General features: G+C 37.1%; 1 protein-coding gene and 1 long non-coding RNA gene across 8 annotated transcripts in view; one reads left to right on the top strand and one right to left on the bottom strand.

The window, feature by feature from the left end:
• The window catches only part of TMEM161B (transmembrane protein 161B), a 72748-nt gene extending 63947 nt beyond the window's left edge, over positions 1-8801 (bottom strand). For 2 of the 5 annotated variants that reach the window (XM_086697201.1, XM_086697218.1), the window contains exon 1: positions 8645-8801. In XM_086697201.1, coding sequence (XP_086553327.1) covers positions 8645-8647 — 3 coding nt within the window. In that variant the 5' untranslated portion in view covers positions 8648-8801. The remainder of the gene's footprint in view (positions 1-8644) is intronic. The other 3 variants (XM_086697225.1, XM_086697243.1, XM_086697249.1) reach the window with 2 other exon arrangements.
• Positions 8802-8853: 52 nt separating this feature from the next.
• LOC147584299 (uncharacterized) lies at positions 8854-25445 on the top strand. 3 transcript variants are annotated; one of them, XR_015248201.1, is made up of 4 exons: positions 8854-8954; positions 9192-10440; positions 24115-24223; positions 25222-25445. It is a non-coding gene; the product is annotated as an uncharacterized LOC147584299 (long non-coding RNA). The 3 variants fall into 3 exon arrangements; XR_015248202.1 differs by lacking the exon at positions 25222-25445 and having other exon boundaries at positions 24112-24285; XR_015248199.1 differs by lacking the exons at positions 24115-24223; positions 25222-25445 and having other exon boundaries at positions 9192-11138.
• Positions 25446-26080: the final 635 nt, after the last annotated feature.

Here is a 26080-nt window from a genome sequence, read left to right as displayed (position 1 = left end):
TAAACATTCATATTTGAATACATATGCCCATAAATCACAAAGAATTGGAAACATTTTTAATCAATCATTTATACTGATCATAAAAATGACTAAAATCTTCTGAAATGATAAAAATACTTAACAAACATAATGAACTTAATGAAGTCATGACGGAGCAGAATCCTCCAATATGACTTTTTCTTTTAGGAAAAAAAAAGCAGGAAAGTGTGGCATTGCTTTGCTAGGTAAATCATTGTATTTGGGCAAACAGTGGCAATTAAATGGTGAAAGATAACAAAAATCAGCTAAGCACTGTGTAAAGGGCAGACACAGATAACTACATAAAAAAAATAAGCAATCAGATTAGTATTTCAAAAGGCATCTACTACTTATCAAAAAGATAAAAGTATCATGTTTATTTAAAAAAAAAAAAAGCCATAGCCTACCATAGCCTTATAGTGCCTTATTTGTGACATCATATGATGGCAATCTATACTCATATATTTATAATACAGAAAAGAACAGCTTGTTGAAGTTCTTTCTTCATAATTAATTTCTGGAGGAGAAAGGTCTCCCTTTCTCTCTCTAGTGTCCCTTATTATTTTCCATCTCATCTCTTCTTCACAATCCAAACCTCTCTACTTCCAAGAATGTATTGCAAAGACTCATCAATATCATCCAGAGCTTCAACTTTTTTCCCTACAAGACCTTTATGACAAGTAAACAGTTATAATCAGCTGGAAGTAAGTAACATGGCAAGGTGACTTTTAAAAAAATCTACTGGTAGTAATAACCTTTATCATGTGCATTGACCATATGGTAGGGAATGCAAGGTACCCTATGATACTATGTTATTTGCAACTCAGGGAGAAAACTAAGTTCTAGCTATAAGCAACAGGTAGTCCAAGTGAAAGGATATGAGCAAGCCAATCCTTAGAAGGCCTCAGGAAAAGAAATGGGCTGAGACAGGCTTTTAGCACACTAGATACTTAACAATGACAAGAAATTCCAATTCATCTCCAGTTCTCTAACTGCTCCTCACCTCATCAATGTTACTACAAGTCTATACTAGAGGCGCAATGGAAATTAATACTGTACAGAAGGAGTGCCTTAACTGGATGCAATTAAGGTGGAGAGAATATGAAGGACTGAATTCTTATTTTGAGTGAATGCAGCAATGTCAGACCTGTTTGGCACTTGAATTAGGCTAATCATTAGTGCTATGCATGACAGTAATGATTGATTTCTTTAATAGTATATGAGATATAATAGAAGTTATTAACTAGATTGGGAAAGACTTCCTAGAAATATAACACCTTAATGTTGTTTCTATAGGAAAATGTTCTGGAAATGACTCCTCTCATAAGTTGAAACCTATCAAATGTCAACAGTAAAATTGGCACAACAATACAATGGCCAAACTGCCTGCGTTCAAGTCAAATTCCACCACCAATAACTGTTTAATTTTGGAAGAGTTACTCTAATCTTGCTGTGTTCTCCATTTCTACATCTGTGGAATAGAGGTTAAAAAAAAAAAAAAAAAGCAGGTAAAAAAGTGGAGGTGGAAAAAAAAAATCCAAGATTAAATACTTCATGAAGATTTAAATGAGTTAATGTAAGTAGGATACATAAATACTTTTACTTAAATAAAATGAGGAAAAGTAAAATTCAATTTCTTACCCACCTAACATACTTCTACTTACCCTTAAAAGACCTAGTCCAATCAATCCTCTGTGAAACTCTTCTTGAAAGACAAATTGAATATTCCCTCCACTGTCAGTCACTTCAATATACATTCAACTAAATGTGCATCAGTGAATATCAGTGATATTCAGTTTCACACATTCAGAATCACAAAAACTTGAGTCAAACCCCAGAGGTCATCTAGTTCTAGTTCAAGCATACTTTCCATGCCATATATTTATTGTACTTTCCCCAAAATCATCCTTATGAGCACGTATGAGCAGATTGGCTTTTCATACTACCTAAAGATTTTTTAAAAATAAATACAACTTAAGACCCTGAGTCTCAAGATCAAAGAATCAAAAGCTGAAATGATACCAGGTTTTTCTAAATCTTTTGATTATGGGCAAATCACAAAGATATTTTAGTCTACTTTAACAATGGAATAACTAAGTCTGTTTTATGTAAGTGAAAGATATGAATGTAAAATCAGTATATTGTGAGTTAATGAGTTGTATTCTCACAAAAAATATACTAAAAGACTAAAAATATGTGGCACAAACCAATCTATTAAATAAAACATCACTTACTATTATAGAGGTTTCTTTAAGGAAAAAAACACAAAATATACTTAAGGGGCGCCTGGGTGGTTCAGTAGTTTGGATGTCTGAACCTTGGTTTTGACTCTAGTCATGATCTCCTGGTTTGTGAGTTCACGCCCCACGTTGGGCTCCATGCTGCTGGTGTGGAGCCCTGCTTAGGAATTTCTCTCCCTCTTTCTCCCTCTCTCTCTGCCCCTTCCCTCATTCTCTTTCTCTTTCAAAATAAATAAATAAACTCGAAAAAAATAAAAAACTAAAAAAAAAAAAAAATACTTAAATTATTTACCTGTTCACTGTTTGGAAAAATGATAATGTTTAACTTTATTGAAAGAATTATATAGCTACAGACAATATGAGCTTTGTGCCTGACATTATAGTAATTGTTTAGAGTATAGCTCCCAAATATGTACTCACAGATAACACGCATATATGTTGAAGATATATACATATGTATATTAAATCATACTTGTTCCACTGTCACCTCATTTAGGTTTTCTCTGAATAACTTAACTAATAAAACAACCACCCTAATCATTTTCTATCCCTCACCCTGCTTTTATCTTTCTTAGTTGCATTTATCACAACCAACACATATTATGTCTCATTTCATTATCATCAGAATCTCCCAGTAAAACATAAGCTCCACAAAGGCAGTATTATCCCTGTTTAATAAAGTTATATCCCTATGGCCAAGAATACAGATATACCTGACATACAGATGGTGCTTAATAAATAGTGAATAATCGATTAAACAGTACTTGTGAGAAGAGACCATGATTTTTAAATGTTTGGGGAAGGAAAAGGTATAATCATTTCAATCAAAACCAAGCGAATGTTCATTCTACAAAACCTTCAAAGATTTTTTTTTGTAGGTGGTAGATAAAGAGTAAAGAGACACTTTACAGACAAGTTTCTTCAAAGTTTCTTTGGGGCAAGTTGTGTTCGCTCGACTTAGTAACATGGGCAAAACCACAGTACAACATTAAGAAAATAAGTTCTTTCTTAGAAACGAACACTTTCAATTATCTTCTGATTTTCTAAAATCAACCAAATTTGCTTTACGCTTTTACTCCAGAGCAAACAAAAGAACTAAATTTAAAAAGTGGACCAAAACCAGAGTATAAGCTAGTCTTAAGAATCAATCTTAAGGGGCGCCTGGGTGGCGCAGTCGGTTAAGCGTCCGACTTCAGCCAGGTCACGATCTTGCGGTCTGTGAGTTCGAGCCCCGCGTCAGGCTCTGGGCTGATGGCTCAGAGCCTGGAGCCTGTTTCCGATTCTGTGTCTCCCTCTCTCTCTGCCCCTCCCCCGTTCATGCTCTGTCTCTCTCTGTCCCAAAAATAAATAAACGTTGAAAAAAAAAAAATTAAAAAAAAAAAAAAAAAAGAATCAATCTTAAATAAACCAAATTCTACCCATGAGAACAGTCTCTACTATTATTTGAACTAAGCCTCTTTAGGAAAGTAGTGAAGGTGAGAAGTCACAGGAAAAATCAGAGATGTGGGAAGAAACCCAAATCTCTGCCACTATATGGCTAATTGATAAAACCTGAGAATTCATCCGTGAAGCTACACATGTCCATTTACCAATAAAGACCACATTCTGGGTCATAAAACACACCTTAAACTTAAAAAAAACCAGAAATCATACAATGTCTGCCCTCAGACTGCAATGGAATTAAACTAGAAATCAGTAAACAGAAAGAAAAGTGGAAAATCCCAAAATATGTCAAGACTAAACAATACATTTTTAAATAATACATGGGTCAAAAAGGAAAAACCAAGACAAATTCAAGATATTTTTAATTAAATTAAAACATAACTTATCAAAATTTATGGTATGTAGCAAAAGCAGTGCTTAAACAGAAATCTATAGCATTGAATGTAAATACTAGAAAAGATCTAAAATCAAACACCTAAAATTCCACCTTAGGAAACTAAAAAAAGAGCAGATTAAATCCAAACTAAGCAGAAGGAAAATAAATAATAATAATTAGAGCAGAAATCAGTAAAACTGGAAAGAAGAAATCAATAGAGAAAAATCAATGAAAACAAAAACTGGTTCTCTGAAAAGATCAATAAAATCAATAAGCCTAGTCAGGCTAAGAAAAAGGAGGACACAAATTACTAATACCAGAAACCAAACAGGTGACATCACTACAGACTCCACGGACATTAAAATAATAAAGAAGCACTACGAACAACTCCATGCCCACAGATTTTATAACCTAGATGAAATGGACTGATTCCTTGAAAGATACAATTTGCCAAAACTGACATAAGAAATGGACAATCTGAACAGGCCTGTATCTATTAAAGAAACTGAATCAACAATTAATAACCTTCCTTAACAGAAAGCACTCAGCCCAGAAAACTACAGATCATCTTTATCTCTTATAAATATAAATGCAAAAATCCTAAACTTTTAGCAAATCAAACCCAGCAACATATGAAAAGAATTATATATCCCAGCCAAACGGAATTTATTCCAGGGATGCAAGGCTAGTGCAATATTCAAAAATCAATTAAAAGAATCCACCATATCAATAAACTGCAGATGTTTGATCACCACCCAACACAAATCTCTCCAATATCTCAACTAAAGTCTGTAAGGTCTGCATTAGAGTTCTCTCGAAGTATGGTTTAAGGACTGCCAATTTCAGATTTAACTGTAAAACTCTTCATTAAAAGTAAGATTCTGAAACTCTACCTCCCATTAATGGGGCCCAGATAAGCATTTTTATCAAACATCACAAGTGAATTCTACACAAACTCAAATTTAAGAACTAGTGTCCTCAGTTAAGTCACCTACTACATGACACCTACTGTTAGAATTTCTTACTTCTATTCTTTGAGCACGTTATACATACCTCTTATAACATTTACCATTCTCTTCTCAAAACCCCTTTCGGCCCCCTATTCTTTCTCATTAACTCTAAATGAGTAAGGCAGAAGTTGACAGCCCTTTTTTTTGCCAACAGACAACATAGCTCAATCCCAGCAATAAAAATTACCACAGAATGCTACATAAATAAAACAAGCCATGAGATACCTCCAATTCCAGGAACTAGCTCTATTCTACATACTTTGTCCTGCAAATAAGCTTAAATGGTAAAAAGATCTATTTGATTACAGCTGATTTGTAATTTTCAAAAAGAAAAGTATAAGAGAAGAAATAGTTTCATCATTCCTTTAGTAAACTGTCTATAGACTAACAATTTTTACAACATGAAAGAAAAACTTAAGAGTGAATACTAAGTATTTTTAGTCTGGACCATAATCCTACTCTCATCTGCTCACAACAGAAGAACCTTATTACATGCACAGGCATTTACTGAGTTTGGGTCTACTTAATGTACCAGGGAATAAAAGAACAGAGTGAATTTTTATCAATTAAAACAAGTAAAATCAAGGTGTCCCAACGCTTTGCTTTCCATTCTGTAATAGTATTTAGGACAATAGTGAAATACCTGGCCAAACATATGTACAAAGATTCCAAGTATTACCTACATGATGTATAAAAAAAAACACACAAGGAGAATGAAAAAAAAAAATCAAATTTGAAAAATCAAAAGGGTAAGGAAAAAAGTGGGTAAGGAAAAAAGTGGAAGTCAGACTAAATTTTTTTTTCTGCATTTATTTATTTTTGAGAGACAGAGACAGCATGAGCAGAGGAGGGGATGAGAGAGAGGGAGACACAGAATCTGAAGCAGGCTCCAGAGCACGACGAAGGGCTCGAACCCACTCGAACTCACGAACCATGAATGAGATCATGACCTGAGCTGAAGTGGGACGCTCAACCGACTGAGCCACTCAGGCGCCCCAAGACTAAAATTTTTTGAATGAGAAACATGTACCTCTTCTGAAAAAAGTCCTGAAAGTTAAAGAATCAGAAATGTGAGAATTAGAAAGTATTTTAATCTTGGGGTGCCTGGGTGGCTCAGTCAGTTAAGAACTCTTGGTTTAGGCTGAGGTCAAGATACCACAGTTCGTGAGTTCGAGCCACACATCAGGCTCTGCAAGGGTGCAGATTCTTGGGATTCTCTCTCTCTCCACCCCTCCTTAGCTTGCTCGTTCTCTCTCTCTCTCTCTCTCTCTCTCAAAATAAGTAAACTTAAAAAAAAAAAAGATGTTTTAATCTTCATCAAGCCCCACTTCTCTTATCTAGGAGGAAACTGGAACCCTTACCTAAGTTGACTCCTTTTTCCAAATTCATGGAACTAATAATGGGCAGAATCTGGGTCTTCTGAGTTCAAGTACAGCCTGTTTTGCATAGCATTAGGCCCAAGCTGTGAAAAAGTTCTCAATTTAACCAAGCTGTATTCAAAATAAATTCAACCCCTCACTTCATTTAATGTCTAAACCTTTTCTTTTGAGGGATTCCATACATTGCCTAAACTTTCATCTACAGACGTTATCAACTTCATGACTGGGAACACTTAAGTGGAGTTAAGTAAGTTAACACAAAAATATAAGCAATACCAGAATGGAGAGTCAATTAGTTGGCCCCTGGTGACCTTCTCCAGGTGACATTCTCTTACGTGACATTTTGAGAAACAGCATGAGTTTACCTCAACCTAAAATAAAACTATATTTTTTGAGATGGCAGGAGGAGGAGTTCTCCTTCTAGTATTACAGAATACTGGGCGTAAGTTCACATTCAGCTTCTTTGTGACTACTGTAAATTTAAGGATTTTTATTGTATTTTCATCCTCTGCTTTTCAGACCAATAAGCAAAAACTGAGCTTAAATTTAGAAGTGGAGATTTTTAACTGAGTTTTTAAGTCAGTAGTAGTCTGACTATGCCAAACTAGTGTTATCTTAGGGAAACCAGTGCTTGTTTCCAGACCTCAGACTCTTCCTTATGTCAAATTAGGGAGAGAGTGGAGTGAAGGTGGTTAGGCTAATTATTGTCTTTGGCTCCTTCTCATTCTACTATACCCTATCTTTGTCTTAATTTCACTGATATAAAAGAGAAGAAAAGAAAAAAAACTCTTAATGAACAAAAGCTGTATTATTCACTGAAGTTAAAAACACACAGAGTGCCAAAAAGAATCATATGTTACATTAGCTGGTAGAGTACACCAGAAACCACATTACTTTGAAGTTCTTTTCTTTCACATTCATTGAAGTTTCTAAGTCATTCGAAAGTCCAACATCGTACACAACAGCTGAACAAGGTCGACATTTGGTCCTGGATAAACACGGTACACTGAAACTAAATGCCAAGACACACTCCCTTCCAGATGAGAATTTGAAATCTTTTATATAGTCAAATAATTGACAATGTTGAACTTTAGCAGATCCCTGTGATCTTGGAAAAGAGCAAAGGTTCAGAAATACCCCCTACACCCTTTTGTGTTTCGTAAAGGGCTTACTGCAATGAACCACTGGTACCCACATGACTTAGGTAAGACTCACAGATGCCCCACGTGTTTACCTATGACAAGCTCAGAGACAGAGCCCACAAATTCCCATTCGTTGTTTCACAAGTGATTGGCTGAACTGCATGTGCCCACAGATCAACTGAAACAAAACATTTGTTACTGAAATTCTGGTTAAGATCCTCTTTCCCCCGGTTCAGTCTGAAGCAGCATACAACTCCTTTTTGACAGCTCTTCCTCAGAACAGACTGGCCTGAGAGTAAAACAATCTAACTGTTCAATGTACTATGCTTTCATCTCACCTCCCCACATATGGTTCTTCCTACCATTATTTTACTCCTCCCTATAAAAGAAAAACCTTTTTGCTTAACCTTTGAGACTCTTGCCGATCTTATGGTTAGAGCATTCTCCCTATGCAATAGTCCCATTCCCCAGACCTTTGCAATATTCCTTTCGAATAAAATCCCTCCTTACCGAGTCTGAATTTTTTATGACACCCTTCCCAATTTCAAATGGGCTGAGTCTGAAAGATAAGCTGACTTTGCCCTTTATCTTAGGTGACAAGTGTTGATCCTCTACAAGAAAGGGTTCCTTTGTGTCAACTTGGAAAAGCTAAAGGAATTTCTAAGATCTTAAGTTCTTGGCCACTGCCAAGCAGCAGAGGAGGAGGGAGGGGCGGAAATGATCAACCCGGCAAGGTCAGCTCTAGGGACCACCTGGCGCCACACGCCATACACAGTGAATGGACCACGAACATTCTGGCTACCTACTAGGTACTCCTGGACAAACCTCGCCTTTGGGCAGGGCGGATGCCGCTTCCTCAGGGGCCCAGGAGCTTCAGCACTCCGGGACAGGTGCGGGGTCCTGCCCCCACGAATCATCCCACTGCTCTCGCCTGCTCCATCCTCAGCCGGGAATCCGACTGGCTACCTTCACAGGACTGACCTCATGGCCCCTTCCTTCCCCCTGTTGTTACTCCAGTCTTCAAACGAGGACTCACCATGGCGCCAAGGACAGGTCGTAGACCGGACGCCCTGGAATCCCCGGGACCGTCCTGGACCTTCCCTCCCCACCCTGCAGACGGGAGCCTCTTAAACAACGCGAGGGAGAGAGTTTTCCGGCTCTGGCGGAAGTTCTGCCCGCGCGGGACAGGAAGTCCCTCCCTTCCTTGAACGCCTGCGACCCCACGCTACGCAGAGGTGAGCATACGCAGGACGTCCTCTAATGCCACTTCCGTGGGTGCTAGGTTAGAGGCTGGGGGCGGTGCTGACCTTGAGAGTGCGCGGGGGGGAGGCGCAGGCGCAGCACAGGTAGGTGGGCGGGCGGGGGGTGTTGCTGCGACCGTGAGCTTCGGAGGTACGTTGGGTGGTTTGGGCCGGAGCGCATCCTCGCCCGGGGAGGCGATGGAGGCGCAGGTTGATGAACGGGGTGGGGACTGACCCCAGAGGATTTAGTGAGGGAGAAAAATCACAGGCCGTGGTCGTGCTGAGACAACAGTGATTGCCTGAACTCAGCCACGCGCTTTCTTTTACCTTCTCCTTTTCCAGGCTGCCCCTTCCTGGAGACTTTCCGGATCTCCACAGACCTGTTTGTCCCTCCGTCATCTCTTCTACCTGCTTTAGTGCGTCCTGCAGCGCTCCTCTTCCGCGGGGCAGTGGAATTTGATCCTCAGATGTTTCTTCACTATTCATATATACCAGTTGAAGCCAGAAGAACATCTACCAAGAGCAGAGAAACCAGGAGGAGAATTCTGCCTATTTAATACATTCCAATGTGGACGGTTTCCTTTTATTTTAAAAAATATATATCATCAGCTGGGGAAAAAGTGAAACTCCCGTGTACCTCTTAATTTGTGTTTTTTTTCCAAAATCTGTACCCAGCAACTCTGTGCCTTTTTTTATTTGGCTGTAAGCCACGGTACTGGAGGCAGGCTTGAAGTGGATATACAGAGCACCTTTAACCCAGAAATTAATCTCACAATTTGGGATCCTTGTTTAAGACGTGACTGTATCTACAATTTCACTTACAGGATCTCTTTTTGCCAGTATCTAGTTTTGTTATAAAGCTGGTCTTGGGAGATAAACTAGGAAGCTTAACAAGAAATTTAAGAAGGTTGGGCAGGCAGGAGTGGCTATACATGTACCTGGAGAGCATGATACCCAAGCTATAAATGGTCGAAAGACCATGGGAACCACTTCTGAGCCACCCCAAAGAAGCATGCTTTATATGAAAAAGGGGCCTAGAGACACTAGAGACAGAGTGTATGAGTTGTTTTCACTTTAAATTTTCTTTTTTTGGTGGGGGTGGAAGGGGGATGAATAATGTGATAAAGATACAGGAATTGTAAGCACCAACATTGGAAGTAGCTGGAGGTGGGGTGGGGCTGAGAAATAGTTTGTGAGACAGACCGGCTGCTAACGGATCCAGAACTTCCCTGAGGGTTCCACCTCTGCTCTATAGGGACAAGGTTGTAAATAGACAAGCCCCAGGGCATCTGCAGATGATAAGTGTGGTAGAGAAGGATTGGAGTCGTTCTGCTTGTGTATCTGTGGGAAGCAGCTGCTATCCTTGAGGAAGAAAAGGTGGAGAAGGAAACTGGCTATCAGTCTGTCAGTAACAACACATCCTGTGAAGTCTTACTCTTTCATTTCTGACACTTTGGTTCTTACATCCGTCCTAAACCTGGCAGCCTCATTGAGGTTCACAGAGCATCTCCTCCTATGTGACAGTAAGACTGGAATTATTATCAGGATGGAATCTATTCCTGCCAGAGTAAAACCACGAGAGGAAATCACAGTCAGTATTCGTTATCTGCTTATCATTTTTAATAGATCATGGAGTTCTATGTTCCTTATTTGGTATTTGACAATTTGATAAATAACCCTTGATTAATATCCTTTAATATTCTAATTTCTTTTACAGTGTGAAAAATCTGTTATACGTAATGTTTTCTAAAGATTAAAATGCATACCATATATGTTTAAAGGCAGCATCTCCCTGTCTTTTTTATCCCACAAATAATTACAGTGTTTTGTATTGGTTACATGTGTTGAAGTAGAGGGATTTACCTATTTCCATTCTTTAAAATAGATGAGAGTCTTTGACAGATAAAAAGAAAGGGGAAAATTATGAAAGGAAATAAAACGTGGATAAGGAAGATTAGGAAGAAATTCAGTACTCTTGGCAAGGGAATTAGTCTAATCTTTGATCCAAGTCTTGGTTGCTTATTGTTAAGGCTTATTTGTTTGTTTGTTTTATTAAAAGTTGCAATGTCCTGAGTGAGAACTGTTCTCAAATAACTTAAGAACAGCAGAAAAGTTACTTCCTCCTTCAACACCCACAATGACCTGGAACATTTTCAACCATTAAGACCTATCACTGTTTCAAAGACCAGCTCCATATTGTTCACAAAATGTTTTCCTGATTAGCTCCTCTTCTGAGAAATTAAAATTGCTTTTTCTTTGCTTTAATAAATAGGATTATTATGTCCTTTATTACAAGGTGCCTTTGTAATTTCCCCCCAAATTACTATAGTATATTGTTTTCCTAATTAGACATAAATACCTAGAAAGCTGAGACCTTTTTGTGTTGACCACCTCCTTCCCCTTAAGAAATACCATTTAAATGAATGTTGTGGACAAAAATCACTTTAGTTACATTACTCTTAAAATGCTTTATGAACAAAAGTATTCGTGGTAGCAATACTTATAATGATAAAAAATTAGAAACAGTAGTTAGCAATTAGAGATGAGTCAAATGCTATCATGTATACTTAGTGAAATATAGCTATTTTTTAAAAGTAGATTAGTCTTTCTAATGTTTATTTAATCTTTTTTTTTTTTAGAGAAAGAGAGTGTGAGTGGGGGAGGGGCAGAGCCAGACACAGAATCTGAAGCAGGTGCCAGGCACTGAGCTGTCAGCATAGAGCCCAACGCAGGGCTCTACCTCACAAACTGGGAGATCATGATGTGAGCCAAAGTCGGAGGCTTAACCAACTGAGCCACCCAGGGTCCCCTAGACTAGTCTTTCTAATGGGAAGTGTTTCTTTTCCAAGTTAAAAGCAAGCTGCAAAATTATGACCAGTAAGATTGCTTTGATGTGAAAAAGAAAATCCTAAACATAGAACAAAGAGTAAAAAAGTAACCAAAGTATATCAATCACCATTCCTGGAATTACCCTTAAAACCTTTCTGTAAGGGTGTAATTTTTAAAATTTTATTTTCTTTTATTTAAGAATGGATGAAAGGGGCTTATTTCTTTCTCAAAAGTATGCTTTGTAACCTCCATATAATTCTCATCTTCCTCATTTGGGAAAAACAAAATAACATGCTCTTCAGAAGTATACTGCAGGGCACCTGGGTGGCTCAGTCAGTTAAGCATCTGACTTCGGCTTAGGTCGTGATCTCGTGTTTCATGAGTTCGAGCCCCGAGTTGGGCTGTGTGCTGACAGTTCAGAGCCTGGAGTCTGCTTCAGATTTTGTGTCTCCCTCTCTCTCTGCCCTTGCCCCACTCACACTCTCTCTCTCTCTCATAGTCCCTACTATGAAAGAATTTACATTTTAGTGATAATTGACCATAAATAAGAATATAAGATAGTTAACAGTGGTAGTCAGGAAATTAAAATAGATGACTATTTTAGATCACGTGAGGAAGGAAAGCTTCTAAGAAAATGCCACTTAAGCTCCTATTTGACGGGAATATCCACTTTTGCAAAAATTGAGGAAACCATGCTTGCAGCTAGGGCAATAATGGCAAACCTTAAGGCAGGAACTAATTTGGAATGTTTCAGGAATCAAAGAAGCCTACCTTTTTGGAGTATAGTGACTAAGAAAAGAATAAGTTTGGGGGGTATAAAAGGGTTAAATTGTATTAGCATTGAAAGCCAGGAAAGGGTTTGGATTTTATTCTGAGTATGATGGGAAAGGCATTTTACTCTGAGGAGTGGTATGAAAGAATAGATTTTTTAAATCTATTTTGATAATATTTTGTTAATTGAAGTGTTTAATCCATTTATGTGTAACATAGTTACTAATATGCTTGATTTGAATCTATTATGATATTATTTGTTCTTTATTTGTCCTATGTTGGTTTTGCCTTTTTTTGCATTCTTTAAGATTATTTTTTAATTATTCTGTTTCTCCTGCCCCATGAACTTGAGAGCTATATATTCTTTTATTAGGTTGTATTATACCTCTTCCTGGATGATACAAGGACCTGAGAACACATCAGCTTTACTTACCACCCCACTTCATGTTATATACATTGTGTATACTTAATGTCCTAAATTCCTCAAGACAACATTTTTATACAGTTACTGTGCATTTATATTTACTCAAACATTTACTTTGTCTATGTGCTTTATGACTCCTTGAATTTCTGAGCTTCTGTCTGGGATCATATTTCTTATTCCTGAAGAACATGCTTTAGTATTTCCTTTTGTAAATGTCTGCTGGTGATAAATTCAATTTTTGTATCCTTAAACCATTTACTTCACCTTCATTTTCAAAGAATATTTTCACTGAATTAACAGCTATTTTATCATTTTGAAGATATATTCCATTGCTTTTGGCTCCCATAATTTTTTTTGAGAAATAATGTCAGTTTTATTTTTGTCCCTTTAAAAGTAATCTTTTTTCTCTGGCTGCTTTTAAGATGTTTGTCTTAAATTTGAAGCAGTTTGATTACGATGTAACTAAATGTTTTGGGTTTTGTTGGTTTTCTTTTTGAAGTTTGTAATGCTTCTCGAATCTGGGATATGATGTTCTTATTCTCTTTCGGAAAATTCTCAGCTTTTATCAGATACTGCTTCTCCCCCATCCTGTCCCCCTTCTCTCCTTCTGGCACTCAAATGTATAATAGATCATTTTATATTATCCTTTATGTATCCATTCATTTGTCTCTGATGGTTCATTCTAGATAATTCTTACCTTTCTTTGAGTTCATGGTTTTCTTTTGAAGTCTCTAATCTCCTGTCAAACATACCTGTTGAAGCATTTATTTCAGTTGTTACTTTTTTGGTTGTCATTTTGGTCATTTCTGTTTGTTTCTGTTTTATGGTTTCTAGTTATCTGTCTAGTTATCTACCTCAATCGGATCTTTTATTTTCTCAAACACATTAAGCATAAATCATTTTAAAACCTGTGTCTAGTAATTTTGGGGTCTGCTATTATCTGAAGCTCCTTTGTTTTTTCTTGTGGTTTTTTACCAAATTTATCTTATTTACCTATAGGTCTCTTACATTTTTTTTTTTAAGTTTAACTATTTATTTACTTAAGTAATCTGTACACCTAACCTGGGGCTTGAACTCATAACCCAAGAACAAGAGTCTCATGCTCTTCCAATTGAGCCAGCCAGGCGCCCATCTCTTACATTTTTTTTATTTTATATTACTTATGCTATTTTTTTATTTGTGCTTATTTTTATTTATAATATTTTGTTAAGTTATGTTGTTACTTTTGGATTGAATACCAGAACTACTGTGTGAAGAAATTATACTTTTAGCCCTGAAATGATATTTTTTGCAGAAAGGATTTGTGTCTCCTGGCAGGGGTTTTGAGCACTAGTAAGCTAAAATCACTTGAGTCAGTGATTGAGGTGATTGGACTCTGAGCATATCTCCTTCTAGCTCATACTTTTCCCCAGGGTATAGACCTTTGATGTCTCAACTTGAAGCCTGTAGAGTTTACCAGAGCAGGCCATGAACTCCAATTTTTGTCTTCTTAACTCCATAATTTAGTCAGAAGTTCTGTTCGAGCTTCTTAGCCATCTTCTCTGGGATCAGCAGATATCCCAGGGGAAAAGCTGTCATTAATGCTTGATTCAACAACTCTTTTTTCCTTCTGAATTTTCCACTGGATTTTTCCATTAGTTCTCTAATGACTTCAGGTGTTTGTTTTCTATTTTGTCCAGCTTTTCTAGTTATTTTCACAAGAAGGGCTATTCTAAATTACCAAGTCCATCATTGCAGAAAAATAGAAATAAAAAATACTTTAAGTACACGTGAACAATTTACAAAATGTAATCATAAAAAGTCTTTTAAATTTTCAAAGAATTGGTATTATTAGATAACAGTTTCTAATCAGTATAATTAATTTTATAGAAATTAATAGAAATTTAGGAAACATTTGGAAAATAAATTCATTTCCATGTAAGATGAATCATTCAAATAAAGAACAAACGATAGAAAATGAAATGTAAAATAGAAAATACATATTCAGAACTGAACAATGACAGGAATACTGCATAATCAACACTTACAGAATGCAGCTAAAACAGTACTTACAAGGAAATTGGTAATTTTAAATATTAAAGTAAAACTGAAAATTAGAGATCTAATAATCTGTCCTAAACCTGAGAGATTAGGGAAAGAATAATGGAAATAAAATTAATGAATTAAACAAAAAGCAAATAATATAGAGAGGCAACAAAGTCAGAAGTTTCACCTTTTAATAATAATATTGACAAATCTTTGACAAGATTACCTAAGAAAGAAAGCAGACACAAAGAATATTAGAAACAAAAATGAGGACATTATGCTATAGAGATTGAGGAGATATCATGAACAATTTTATTATAACAAGTGGGAAAATATAAGTGAAGTAGACATTTTCTAGAAAAATGTAACTTCTCAAAAGTTATTCAAGAAGAAATAGAAAATATGAATGCTCTGATTACTATGTAAGAGATTGAATCAGTAGAAATTTTTCAAAAAAGAAAACATGTTGCCCAGAAAAAGCCTTTGAAAAAATTAACACAGACATGGATAAAACCTTTTGCCAAATTGGAGTTTTGCAGAATTTTTTAATTTTTTAGAATCCAAAGAAGACTTCAGGCTCCGAGCTGTCAGCACAGAGCCTAGAGCCCAATGTGGGGCTCGAACTCATGAGCCATGAGATCATGACCTGAGATGAAGTCAGACACTTAACCAACTGAGCCACTCAGGCACCCCAGAACTTCCTTAAGTCAATAAAACCTACAACATATATATTTAACAATGAAAATTTTTAAACAGTCCCTTAGAGTCAGGAATAAGTACCATATTAGAGATCCCAGCTAGCATTGTATGACAGTTAAAACAAATAAAAAATAAAAGATTGAAGAAACAATTTACAGATAAATTTTAAGAGTTTTACGATTCTGTATATAATATTAATATACAAAAGTGAACTGCATTCCTGTCTAGCAGATATAAACTGTTAGAAATTATTTTTAAAAATACCATTTACCATATCATTTTGAAAATACAAGTTATATAGGAGTAAATTAAGATTATTTTTCCTTTAAGAGAAAAAAATCACAAAAGATTACTGAAAGACATTAAAGAATGTCTGATAAGAAAAAAATTACATTCAAGTATTTAGAGCCTAGAGTAAGATGGCAAATCTCCCCTGCAAAGAAAGCAATTGCAATAAAAATCCCAGCTTAGTTTTTCCAGAAACTTGACAAGCTAGTTCTGAAGTTTCTGTGAAAGAGCAAGGGATCATGAATTTCAAGATACTCCAGGAGCGAAAGATTTGAGATGGAGAGAGTTAACTTGTCGGACAGAAAGAATTGTAAGATTATACCAATTAGGTGTTCATAAAAGCCAAAAGGTAGAAACAACACAAGTGTCTATCAGCTGACCAAAGGATAACCAAATGTGGTATATCCATACAGTGGAATATTATTTGGCTATAAAAAAGAAATGAAGTAGTGATACCTGCTGTAACAAGGATGAACATTGCAAATATGTTAAGTGAAAGAAGCCAGTCACAAGAGACCACATTATATGATTCTATTCATATTACATTCTGCAATAGGAAATCTATAGAGACAGTAGATTAGTAGTTGCTTAGGCATGGTGAGGTTTAGGGAGATGGGAGCACAAGGTAGTAAGAGCTAAAGGAAATGGGGTTTCTTTTTGAGGTAATGAAAATGTTCTAAAATTGACTATGGTGATAGTTGCACACATCTGTGAATATCCTAAAAAGCATCCCATCTTCTACTTTAAATGGGTGAATTGTATGGTATGTGAATTATATCTCAATAAATCTGTTAAAGTTATAGTAATTAGGACAGTGTGATACTTCCTTAGGGATGGAAATAATGATTTATATTGGAACACAAGTCTAGAAATACATGCACTCTTATAAGGAATCTGGATTTAAGACAGATGGCATTGTGGGCCAGCAGGAAAAGCAAGATCAATTCATTGAATGGTGCTGGATATCTATATGGAGGAAAATGAAATTGGAACTCCTTATTTAACACCAAACAGAAAAATCAGTTCAAGGTGAATTAAAATTTAAATGTGAAAGGTAAACCATTAAACCTTCAGAAGATAAGATAGCAAGATTATCTTTTTTTTTTTTTAATTTTTTTTTCAACGTTTATTTATTTTTGGGACAGAGAGAGACAGAGCATGAACGGGGGAGGGGCAGAGAGAGAGGGAGACACAGAATCGGAAACAGGCTCCAGGCTCTGAGCCATCAGCCCAGAGCCTGACGCGGGGCTCGAACTCACGGACCGCGAGATCGTGACCTGGCTGAAGTCGGAGGCTTAACCGACTGCGCCACCCAGGCGCCCCAGCAAGATTATCTTTATGATCTTATGGTAGGGAAATGCATACTCAATAAAGAAAAAAGTTATATTCAAATGCATTAAAAAAAAAAAAACACCTCTGTTTAAAAGACACTATAAGCTCTTGGAGTAGCAGGTGATTTTAGTTAGGCACAGGAAATGTAGAAGATGAGCCTGGAATATTTTGTTTTGCAAGATAGCAAGTAAGCTCTCCTAGAATCATGTCAAATGGATTCAGGAGATACTAAAAAGCATCCCACTGGCCAAAGATGGACAATTTGACTGTCAATAAGGACACATAGGATTACAGAAATTCTGAAATGCCCCTGAGCACAGGTTGGAACATATCAAATGCAATCGATTGGAACAGCAAATTATCAAATGTCTTTAAATTCACAAGTTCATGATGGGGCGCCTGGGTGGCGCAGTTGGTTAAGCGTCCGACTTCAGCCAGGTGACGATCTCGCGGTCCGTGAGTTCGAGCCCCGCCTCGGGCTCTGGGCTGATGGCTCAGAGCCTGGAGCCTGCTTCCCATTCTGTGTCTCCCTCTCTCTCTGCCCCTTCCCCGTTCATGCTCTGTCTCTCTCTGTCCCAAAAATAAAAAAAAAAAAAAAAAAAAAAAAAAAGTTGAAAAAAAAAAAGAAAAAAAATAAATTCACCAGTTCATGATGATAGCTAAACTAACAAAAAACATCCACTTCGTCAACATTGGAGGATGCTCTCAAATCAATTCATTGTTCTGAAAACCAATTAAAAAAAAGAAAAAGCGTGTGTATAAAATTAATCAAGGATCTGTCCTGCCTTTTCTATGTGGATTGTACCACAGGTAACCAAATAGTAAGTGAGGTGAAGTTTCTCTATATACATATATTAATGAATGAAGAATGATAGAATTAGAAAATTGCCATTTTGAGGTTCCTTTTATTTAAAGTTTTTATTTATTCATTGTGTAAGAGAGAGGGAGAGAGAGCACAAGAAGGGGAGGGGCAGAGAGAGAGGGAGAGACCGAGAATCCCAAACAGGCTCCAAACTGTCAGTGTGGAGCTCATTGTGGGACTTGCATGACCTGAGCTGAAGTTGGATGGTTAACTGACTGAGCCCCCCCAGACACCCACGAACTGTCATCTTCTGAAGACTTGACTGGTGATAGAAGACTCACTTCCAAGATGGCTCACTCACAGGGCTGCCTGAGTGTCCTCACAACATGGCACCTGGCTTTTCCCAGAGCATGTGATCCAAATCCAAATGATATATCATTATTTCTCCTATATTCTATAGGTGATGATCCCTGCTGCAGTGTTGGAGGGAACTAACATAATTTGGGCTCCAAAGATTCATTCTTCCAATATTCAAAATACACTCATCCTCTCCCAAAATTCCTGAAAACTTACATCCTTTTACAGCATTCGCTCAAATCTTAGAAATATAAATCAAGTTCAGGTGTGGATGAGGCTTTTCAGGTATACTTCCTCAAGCACAACTCCTTAAATGGAGTTCCTCTTGATCTGAGGACCTGTAAACTAGAGACACATACAGTGTCTGCCTCCACAACCTAATGTAAAATAGATAGGATAACCATTATAGATGTGTGTATTTAAAAGGCAGGGGAAATGAGCATACAGGTTGACAGAAATCCTAAAATCCACCTGGGAACAAGTTGGCAGTTTCTTGATTAAGATTCACAGCCTGAGAGTAATTTTTCTGTGGATCTTCACTCTGCCTTCTGATCTCTTGGATCCACTTGCGAAGTTATCCTTCCTTTCCCATGTTTCTAGCTCTATAGTAGTTGTCTGCTTGCTTTCTGCCTGTAAAAAGTTGGATGTCCAAAAACCTCTTTTCATTTGGTATTCTCTTCCTTTCAATCCAGGCTGGCAAATAGCCTGGTAATATAATTCCCCCTGAAAAGTCTCTTGTAGGGATGCCTGGGGAGCTCAGTTGGTTAAGCCTCTGACTCTTGATTTAGGTTCAGGTCATGATCTTTCGGCTTATGAGTTCAAGCCCTGCATTCAGGTCCCTGGCTGACAGCATGGAGCCTGCTTAGGACTCTCTGTCTCTGTCTCTGTCTCTCTCTCTCTGCCCCTCCCCCCTCAAAATAAATAGATATTTTTTTATGTCTCTTTATAAAAGTATATTTTGCTAATAATTCTCCTATAAACTCTGTGGGCATCCTGTGAATTTTAGTTGAGTTCATGCCATTAGACAAAGTGACACCCATAACTCTATATAAACCCTTCTCTACCTTGGCTTTTTGATATACCACACCCTTAAACTTAGAATCCCTGTAATTTGATTTGAGAAGTTCTGTGAGGCACATCCTTTGGGTCTGTATGAAATTACTCTGAGGTACCACATTAATATCTTTCTGACATCTAAAGGGCTCTACCCTCTACACCCTCAACTTCATATTTTCCTGTTAGTCCCTGGAACTGTTCTTTGTTCACAGCCATTTTCTACTTTTAACATCACTCATCACCTGGAGAGGCTGAGAATCCTCAAATCTGTAAGTTCTGTCCTTCCTCTAACTTACCTCCCCTGTCTCTCATTTTACAGTAAACAAAAGGAAACCACGTGACATCTTTAACATTCTGGCTGGAAATCTCCAGTTCATTAGGCATATTTTTTACTTTGCATATAACTATAGCTGGCAAACTTGCTAAACTTTCTGCCACTTTACTCCAATTTTAATAAGACTTTTCTAATCTGTTAAGACCTCATCTGCCACCTCCTCAAAGTTACCAAGCATCTGTAAATAAATTTCTTCGAGACTTTTCAAACTTTCACTAACACTCTCCTCCAAGTTCTTCCACGTCCTGCCCACCACCGCTTCCAACATCACTCTCCTGTTTTAGGTATTTGTTATGTCAGTACCTCATTTCCAGGTACAAAAATCTTTATTAATTTTCATTCCTTCATAAAAAAAAAACTACCTCAAAACATAATAATTAAAGCAACAAATATTTCTTATCTCATGCAGCATCTGAGGGTCAGAAATCCAGAAGCAACTTAGCAGAATGGTTCTAGCTCAGGGTGTCTTGTGAAGCAGCAGTCAAGCTGTCAGCAGGGGCTACAATCATCTGATGGTTTACCTGGTGCTAGAGAATTCACTTCCAAGATGGCTTACTCTTGTGGCTTTTGACAAATTGCCTCAGTTCTTTTGCTTATTGCTTGTGCCTCACCACACCAAAGAGCTGTCTGGTTTCCCCTAAAGCAAGTAATTCAAGACAGAGAGGCAGAGACTACCATGGCTTTTATGTCTCTTTTGAGCCAGCCTCAAAAGTGACATACCATCATACAGATATGTGACCAACAGGTTGTTCCCACATAAAACCAAGATACAGTGTGAGAGGGAATTATGCAAGGGTGTGCACACCAGGGAATGGGAGTCATTGCATGTTATTTTGGAGTCTACCTACCACAGAACTTTGCCTGGATCATGATTCAAACAAACTTAAAAAAATTTTTGTGGTAATTAGAAATTTGAATGCTTACTGAATATTTTATGATATTATGGAATTAAAAAGAATTTGGTATGTTCTAGTAGTATTTTTAAAGACATTTTATCTTTTAGAGATACATATTTAGAGATACAATATTTAGAGATATAATGATATAATGTGTGGGATATGCTTCAAAATAATGAGAAATGGGGAAAGTGGACAGTGGTATGAATGAAGCAAGATTGGCTATGAGTTGATAGGAGTTGAAGCTGGATAACAGGTAAAAGGAAGCTTATTATTCTATTCTGCATACTCCTATATGTTTTAACATTTTCTGTAATAAGCCAAAAAACAAAAAACAAATAACCAGACATCAGAAGGAGAGCAGAAGACAAGCCATAAACTGGGAGAAAATCTGTACAACCCATATTACTAACAAAAGGATTACTATTCAGATTGTATAAAGAACCAACACAACTTAGTTAAAAAATAATACTGTACACCACACCCCACCGCCCCAAATAGGCAATTCATAGAACAGGAAACCTGAAGAGATGCTCAGACACAAGGAAATACAAATTCACACCTGCCACATAAGCAAAAATTTTAAAGTCTGACAATATCCCAGAACACTTATACATTGCTGGCTGGAGTATAAGTTGACATAATCAATTTGGAAAACAATTTGGCATTAACTAGTAAACTTGAAGATGTGTATCTTTTGTGGTCCAGGAGAGGTGTTCTAGGATATATGAGCAAGAAAATTCTTAACAGTATTATTTATAAAGTAAAAACTGGAAACAGTCCACCTGTCCATCAACAATAGAATGGTTAAATACATTGTGTAGATTCATTCAGTAGAATATAACAGTGGGAAAAAATGCATTACAAATCCATAGACATGGAAGAATCTCTAACAATGTTGAGCAAAAAAGCAATTCACAAAACAATATTAAAGTAGGATTCCATTTCTATAAATTAAAGAACCAATAAAAGTAAACAATATATTGTTTAAGAGTACAAACACATGACATAAATCTATAAATAAAGTGAATGATAACCACAAAATCAAAATAGTGATTTTTTTTTCTAGCTGCAGAAGGAGGGATTGGGATAAGGAAGGGGCATACAAGAATAGTTTGATTTTACATTTTGGTTTAGCCAGAACAGACCTGGTTTACCTATTTTCTTGGTGTTATAATTAATAGCACTCTTACTCTCAAATGTGTTCTGGTTTACATCATAAATTATATATTCATCCTTTCTAAAGCAACTTTTTCCCCTTTAATCTGGATGGAGGGCATATGGATCCTCATTATATCCTTCTTCCTAATGTCATACATGTATTTTATAAATATTCATTTGAAACTTGTCAATATTTAATAATATAATTTTATTTTTTATTTAAAAAAAAATTTTTTTTAACGTTTATGTATTTTTTTGGGACAGAGAGAGACAGATCATGAACGGGGGAGGGGCAGAGAGAGAGGGAGACACAGAATCAGAAACAGGCTCCAGGCTCTGAGCCATCCGCCCAGAGCCCGACGCGGGGCTCGAACTCACGGACCGCGAGATCGTGACCTGGCTGAAGTCGGACGCTTAACCGACTGCGCCACCCAGGCGCCCCAATAATATAATTTTAAATTTTAGCCAGTGACAACACAGTAAAAAAAAAAAACAAAACAAAACAAACAAAAAAAAAACAATACCTGTATACAGGATAAATATAAATAGGATTTGAATGAAACCTTATTATCTGGATGGATATGGAGATAAAGAACATACTGTGTGCCTGGCATCATGTTAAGGGCTTTGTAGATATTACTTCATTTTTATAACAAGACTTTTAGGTAAGTATTACCTCTATCTTACACATGAAGAGTCTGAGGCAAAAAAAAAAGTATATCTAACTTAGCCAAATTTATACTGTAAGTCACAGCAAAATTTGAACCCAAGCAATTTGATACCAAACTACACGCTCTTAACCACAATGCCAGAGTCCATAACAGATATTCTTAACCTTTTTTGTGCCATGGATCCCTTTGGCAGTCTGGTGAAGCCTATAAAGCCTTTTTAGAATCATGTTTTTAAACATATCATATATGGGGTGCCTGGGTGGCTCGGTCGGTTAAGCGTCTGACTTTGGCTCAGGTCATGATCTCACGGTCTGTGAGTTCGAGCCCCGTGTCAGGCTCTGTGCTGACAGCTTGGAGCCTGGATCCTGTTTCAGATTCTGTGTCTCCCTCTCTCTCTGCCCCTCCCCTGTTCATGCTCTGTCTCTCTCTGTCACAAAAATAAAGTTAAAAAAAAATTTTAAAAAAACATAATATATGCATACAATCATTAATGAAATAAATTATACAAAAATACACTAATCAAGATATTCAACAAAAGTGTACTGTACATGTACTTCTTTATTAATGCACCTTAGAACAAATCCTAGCAGAGGGTCTAATAATGTCTGTAATTTAAAAGAAGTGAACACCAGGGGCGCCTGGGTGGCACAGTCGGTTAAGCGTCCGACTTCAGCCAGGTCAGGATCTTGCTGTCCATGAGTTTGAGCCCCGCGTCGGGCTCTGGGCTGATGGCTCAGAGCCTGGAGCCTGTTTCCGATTCTGTGTCTCCCTCTCTTTCTGCCCCTCCCCCGTTTATGCGCTGTCTCTCTCTGTCCCAAAAATAAATAAAAACGTTGAAAAAAAAAAGAAGTGAACACCAAAAATAATAATAATAATAGTAATAATAAAAATAGGAAACACCAATAGTATCTTGAGATTTCTACTACAGTATGCAACTGTAACTATCCTATCTGACTATAGTAACATGATAGGAAAATATCTGTGATTTTATTGGTGAAAAAGCCACCATTGCTTCTAATAACACTATGGTTTATTGCCTATGTTACAATTGGAAGAAATTCTAAGTTTCACTTAAAGGTTAGCAAAACTTAAGGTATACTATTTTTTCATTGAAATTCACAGCCCTCTGTGTTATGACTTTAGTTCATAGACTTCCTGACATATATTTTATTGCAGAAAGTTCATATTCTTCACCCCACCTCCCACTTTCTGCTTTGGGGTTACATGAAAAATAAGATACACAAAGCATTAGTTTATTAGAAATAAAAATATATATGTATACATTTCTCCATGTGGTGAACTTGAGCGGGGGATTAGAAACAGGAAAGTGTTAGAATAATCAGGTGTATATGGGGAGCTTGGAACTGCTTTAGAATGTTTTATTTCAGAGGTTTAAAACTGGTTCCAAATATGTACTGCCACATGTAATTATTTATAAAAGAATTCATTATTGATACCTCAGTGCCCTACAGTATACTAATTTGTCAATACCTGTAGCAGTGCACCAATCAAAAAAGAAAGTTTAAATAACTGGATACCTTTTAAAAGTTTCATTGAGCTAAAAGCAAAACATCTGACAAGTTTTTGATTTGCCTTTCTCATGATTTGATGTCCCAGCAGAGCAACTGGGGAACCTAATTCTGACCAACAAGGAGGAATTGCCTGGCTAATTGGAAGTGACAGAAACCTTGGGAGAAAGCAACCACATACCAAGGATAATTATAAGAAGGTAACATGGGCCCAAAAGAATAGTGTCAAGGAAACTGAAGCCCCCAAATGAGGTGAGACTTGCAAAAAAATGCTAAGAAAGGACAAAGAATGGGCTTTTTAAAATTCTATCCAGAGCCAAAAGATGATCAAGGAAGGGAAAAGCCCACTTGCAGCTTCTGGTGTAAGGTTACAGCTGACAGAAAGCAGAACTCCCTAATAATATTTTGCTTCATTCTCTACAAAGGAAACATGAGAAGTAGGTGGACACAGTAGAAAGAATTATGTGTGTTTGTGGGGTCAGACAAATCTGAGTTTAATTCTCTGTTTCAACACTTTGTAGTTATGTGACCCTGGGTCTCCTTTTCCCCCTTTTCCCCTCCATTTTCTGTAAAATGGAGAAAACCATATCTTTTTCATAGCATTATTCTGAATAATGGAAGTAACACATTCAAAACACAACTAAGCTAGGCTTAGAGCAGTGACAATAAATAGCAACTTATTAATATTATTCACCTATTTGAAACATGGACAAATATCTGCCTTCAGGGTAAGAAGTAGAAATCTAAAACCTGGAATGATTTGCTTTTTGACTTGGTGATACTCCCTCCCATTAGTGCCCAGGGAAGGGGGAATCCCAAAAGAAAGCAACTGAAACAAAGGAATAGATTGAATTTTCCAAAGAAGTGCTTAAAGTGAAGACATAAGTCTTAAAAGCTAAGGTGATAAAAAAAAAAAAAAAAAAGAACAGGCCTCTTGAATTTCTTCAAAGCTTCAAGAGGTACAGCTTGAAAGACAAAGGGGAAAAAAATGTATCCTTAAGCAAGATATAGTAGGTTGAATGGTGGCACCCAAAAAGATGTCCACGTCGTACATCTGTGGAAGCTGTGAATGTTACCTTCTTTGGGAAAAGGGACTTTTGCAGACATAACTAAGTTAAAGATCTTGAGATGAGGAGGTAAATCACCCTGGATTATCTGCCCGGCCATAAGTTCAATGACAAGTATCCTTATGTGACAGACAGAGGAGAAGACACAGAGAAGAGGTGGCCATGTGACCATGGAGGCTAAGGTTGGAGTAGTGTGGCCACAAGTGAAGGAATGGTGACAGCCAGCAGAAGCTAGAAGAAACAAAAACCAGGTTTTATCCTAGACCTTCAGTAGAAGTACAGCCCTGCTAACATCTTGACTTCAGACTTCTGGCCTTGGAACTATAAAATAATAAATTTCGGTTGTTTTAAGTCACCAGTCTGTGGCAGTTTGTTATGGCAGCCCTACAAAGCTACTGCACAGAGTTTAAACAGAATCTAGTAATGTCCCTAGTAGATTAGGTTTTGCTGGGGTGGAAGGAATGGGTGGGGCTGGGGAGGTGGTTGTGAAATGGATAGTGGAGGGTGGAGAAAGTCTGAGGGACTCTGTGGAGGTAATATGTGAACCACACTGGAGTTAGCAAAATACTAACCATACAGTCTCTGCTTGGACAGAGATTGTCAGAAATTCAGAGACCTGACAGGGTTACCCCATGCATTGACAGAACCAGGAAGCCAAGCCAATATTCAGCGTTTCCCCAAAGAGTATTTCATGTCATCTGAGAGAGCTTCTGTTTGATTGACAAATGTTTTTTTTACTACCCCACCTCTTGCAGTAGTAATCACTGTAGTAATAGCTGTCCTTATGCCAACATTTTACTCAATCCTGTCTAAACTTCCCTAGGAAAAAGTATTTTTTTGATATTATCTGGAAGTCACAAACTTTCATAAATAGAAAGGATTATGGACAAGTAAAGAGGCTCCAATGATAAATAATGGAGATCCAATCACTTGGAAACATTACCTTCAATCTTGTCTCGACCCGGACTTTATTCATTCAACTTAGAGTTC

The sequence above is a fragment of the Puma concolor genome, chromosome A1, assembly GCF_028749965.1.
Source record: "Puma concolor isolate L17-30 chromosome A1, mPumCon1.1.hap2, whole genome shotgun sequence".
In the NCBI taxonomy this organism is placed as follows: Eukaryota; Metazoa; Chordata; class Mammalia; order Carnivora; family Felidae; genus Puma; species Puma concolor.
Note: the sequence above shows the minus strand (reverse complement) of the source record. Positions and strands in the feature narration are given on the sequence as shown.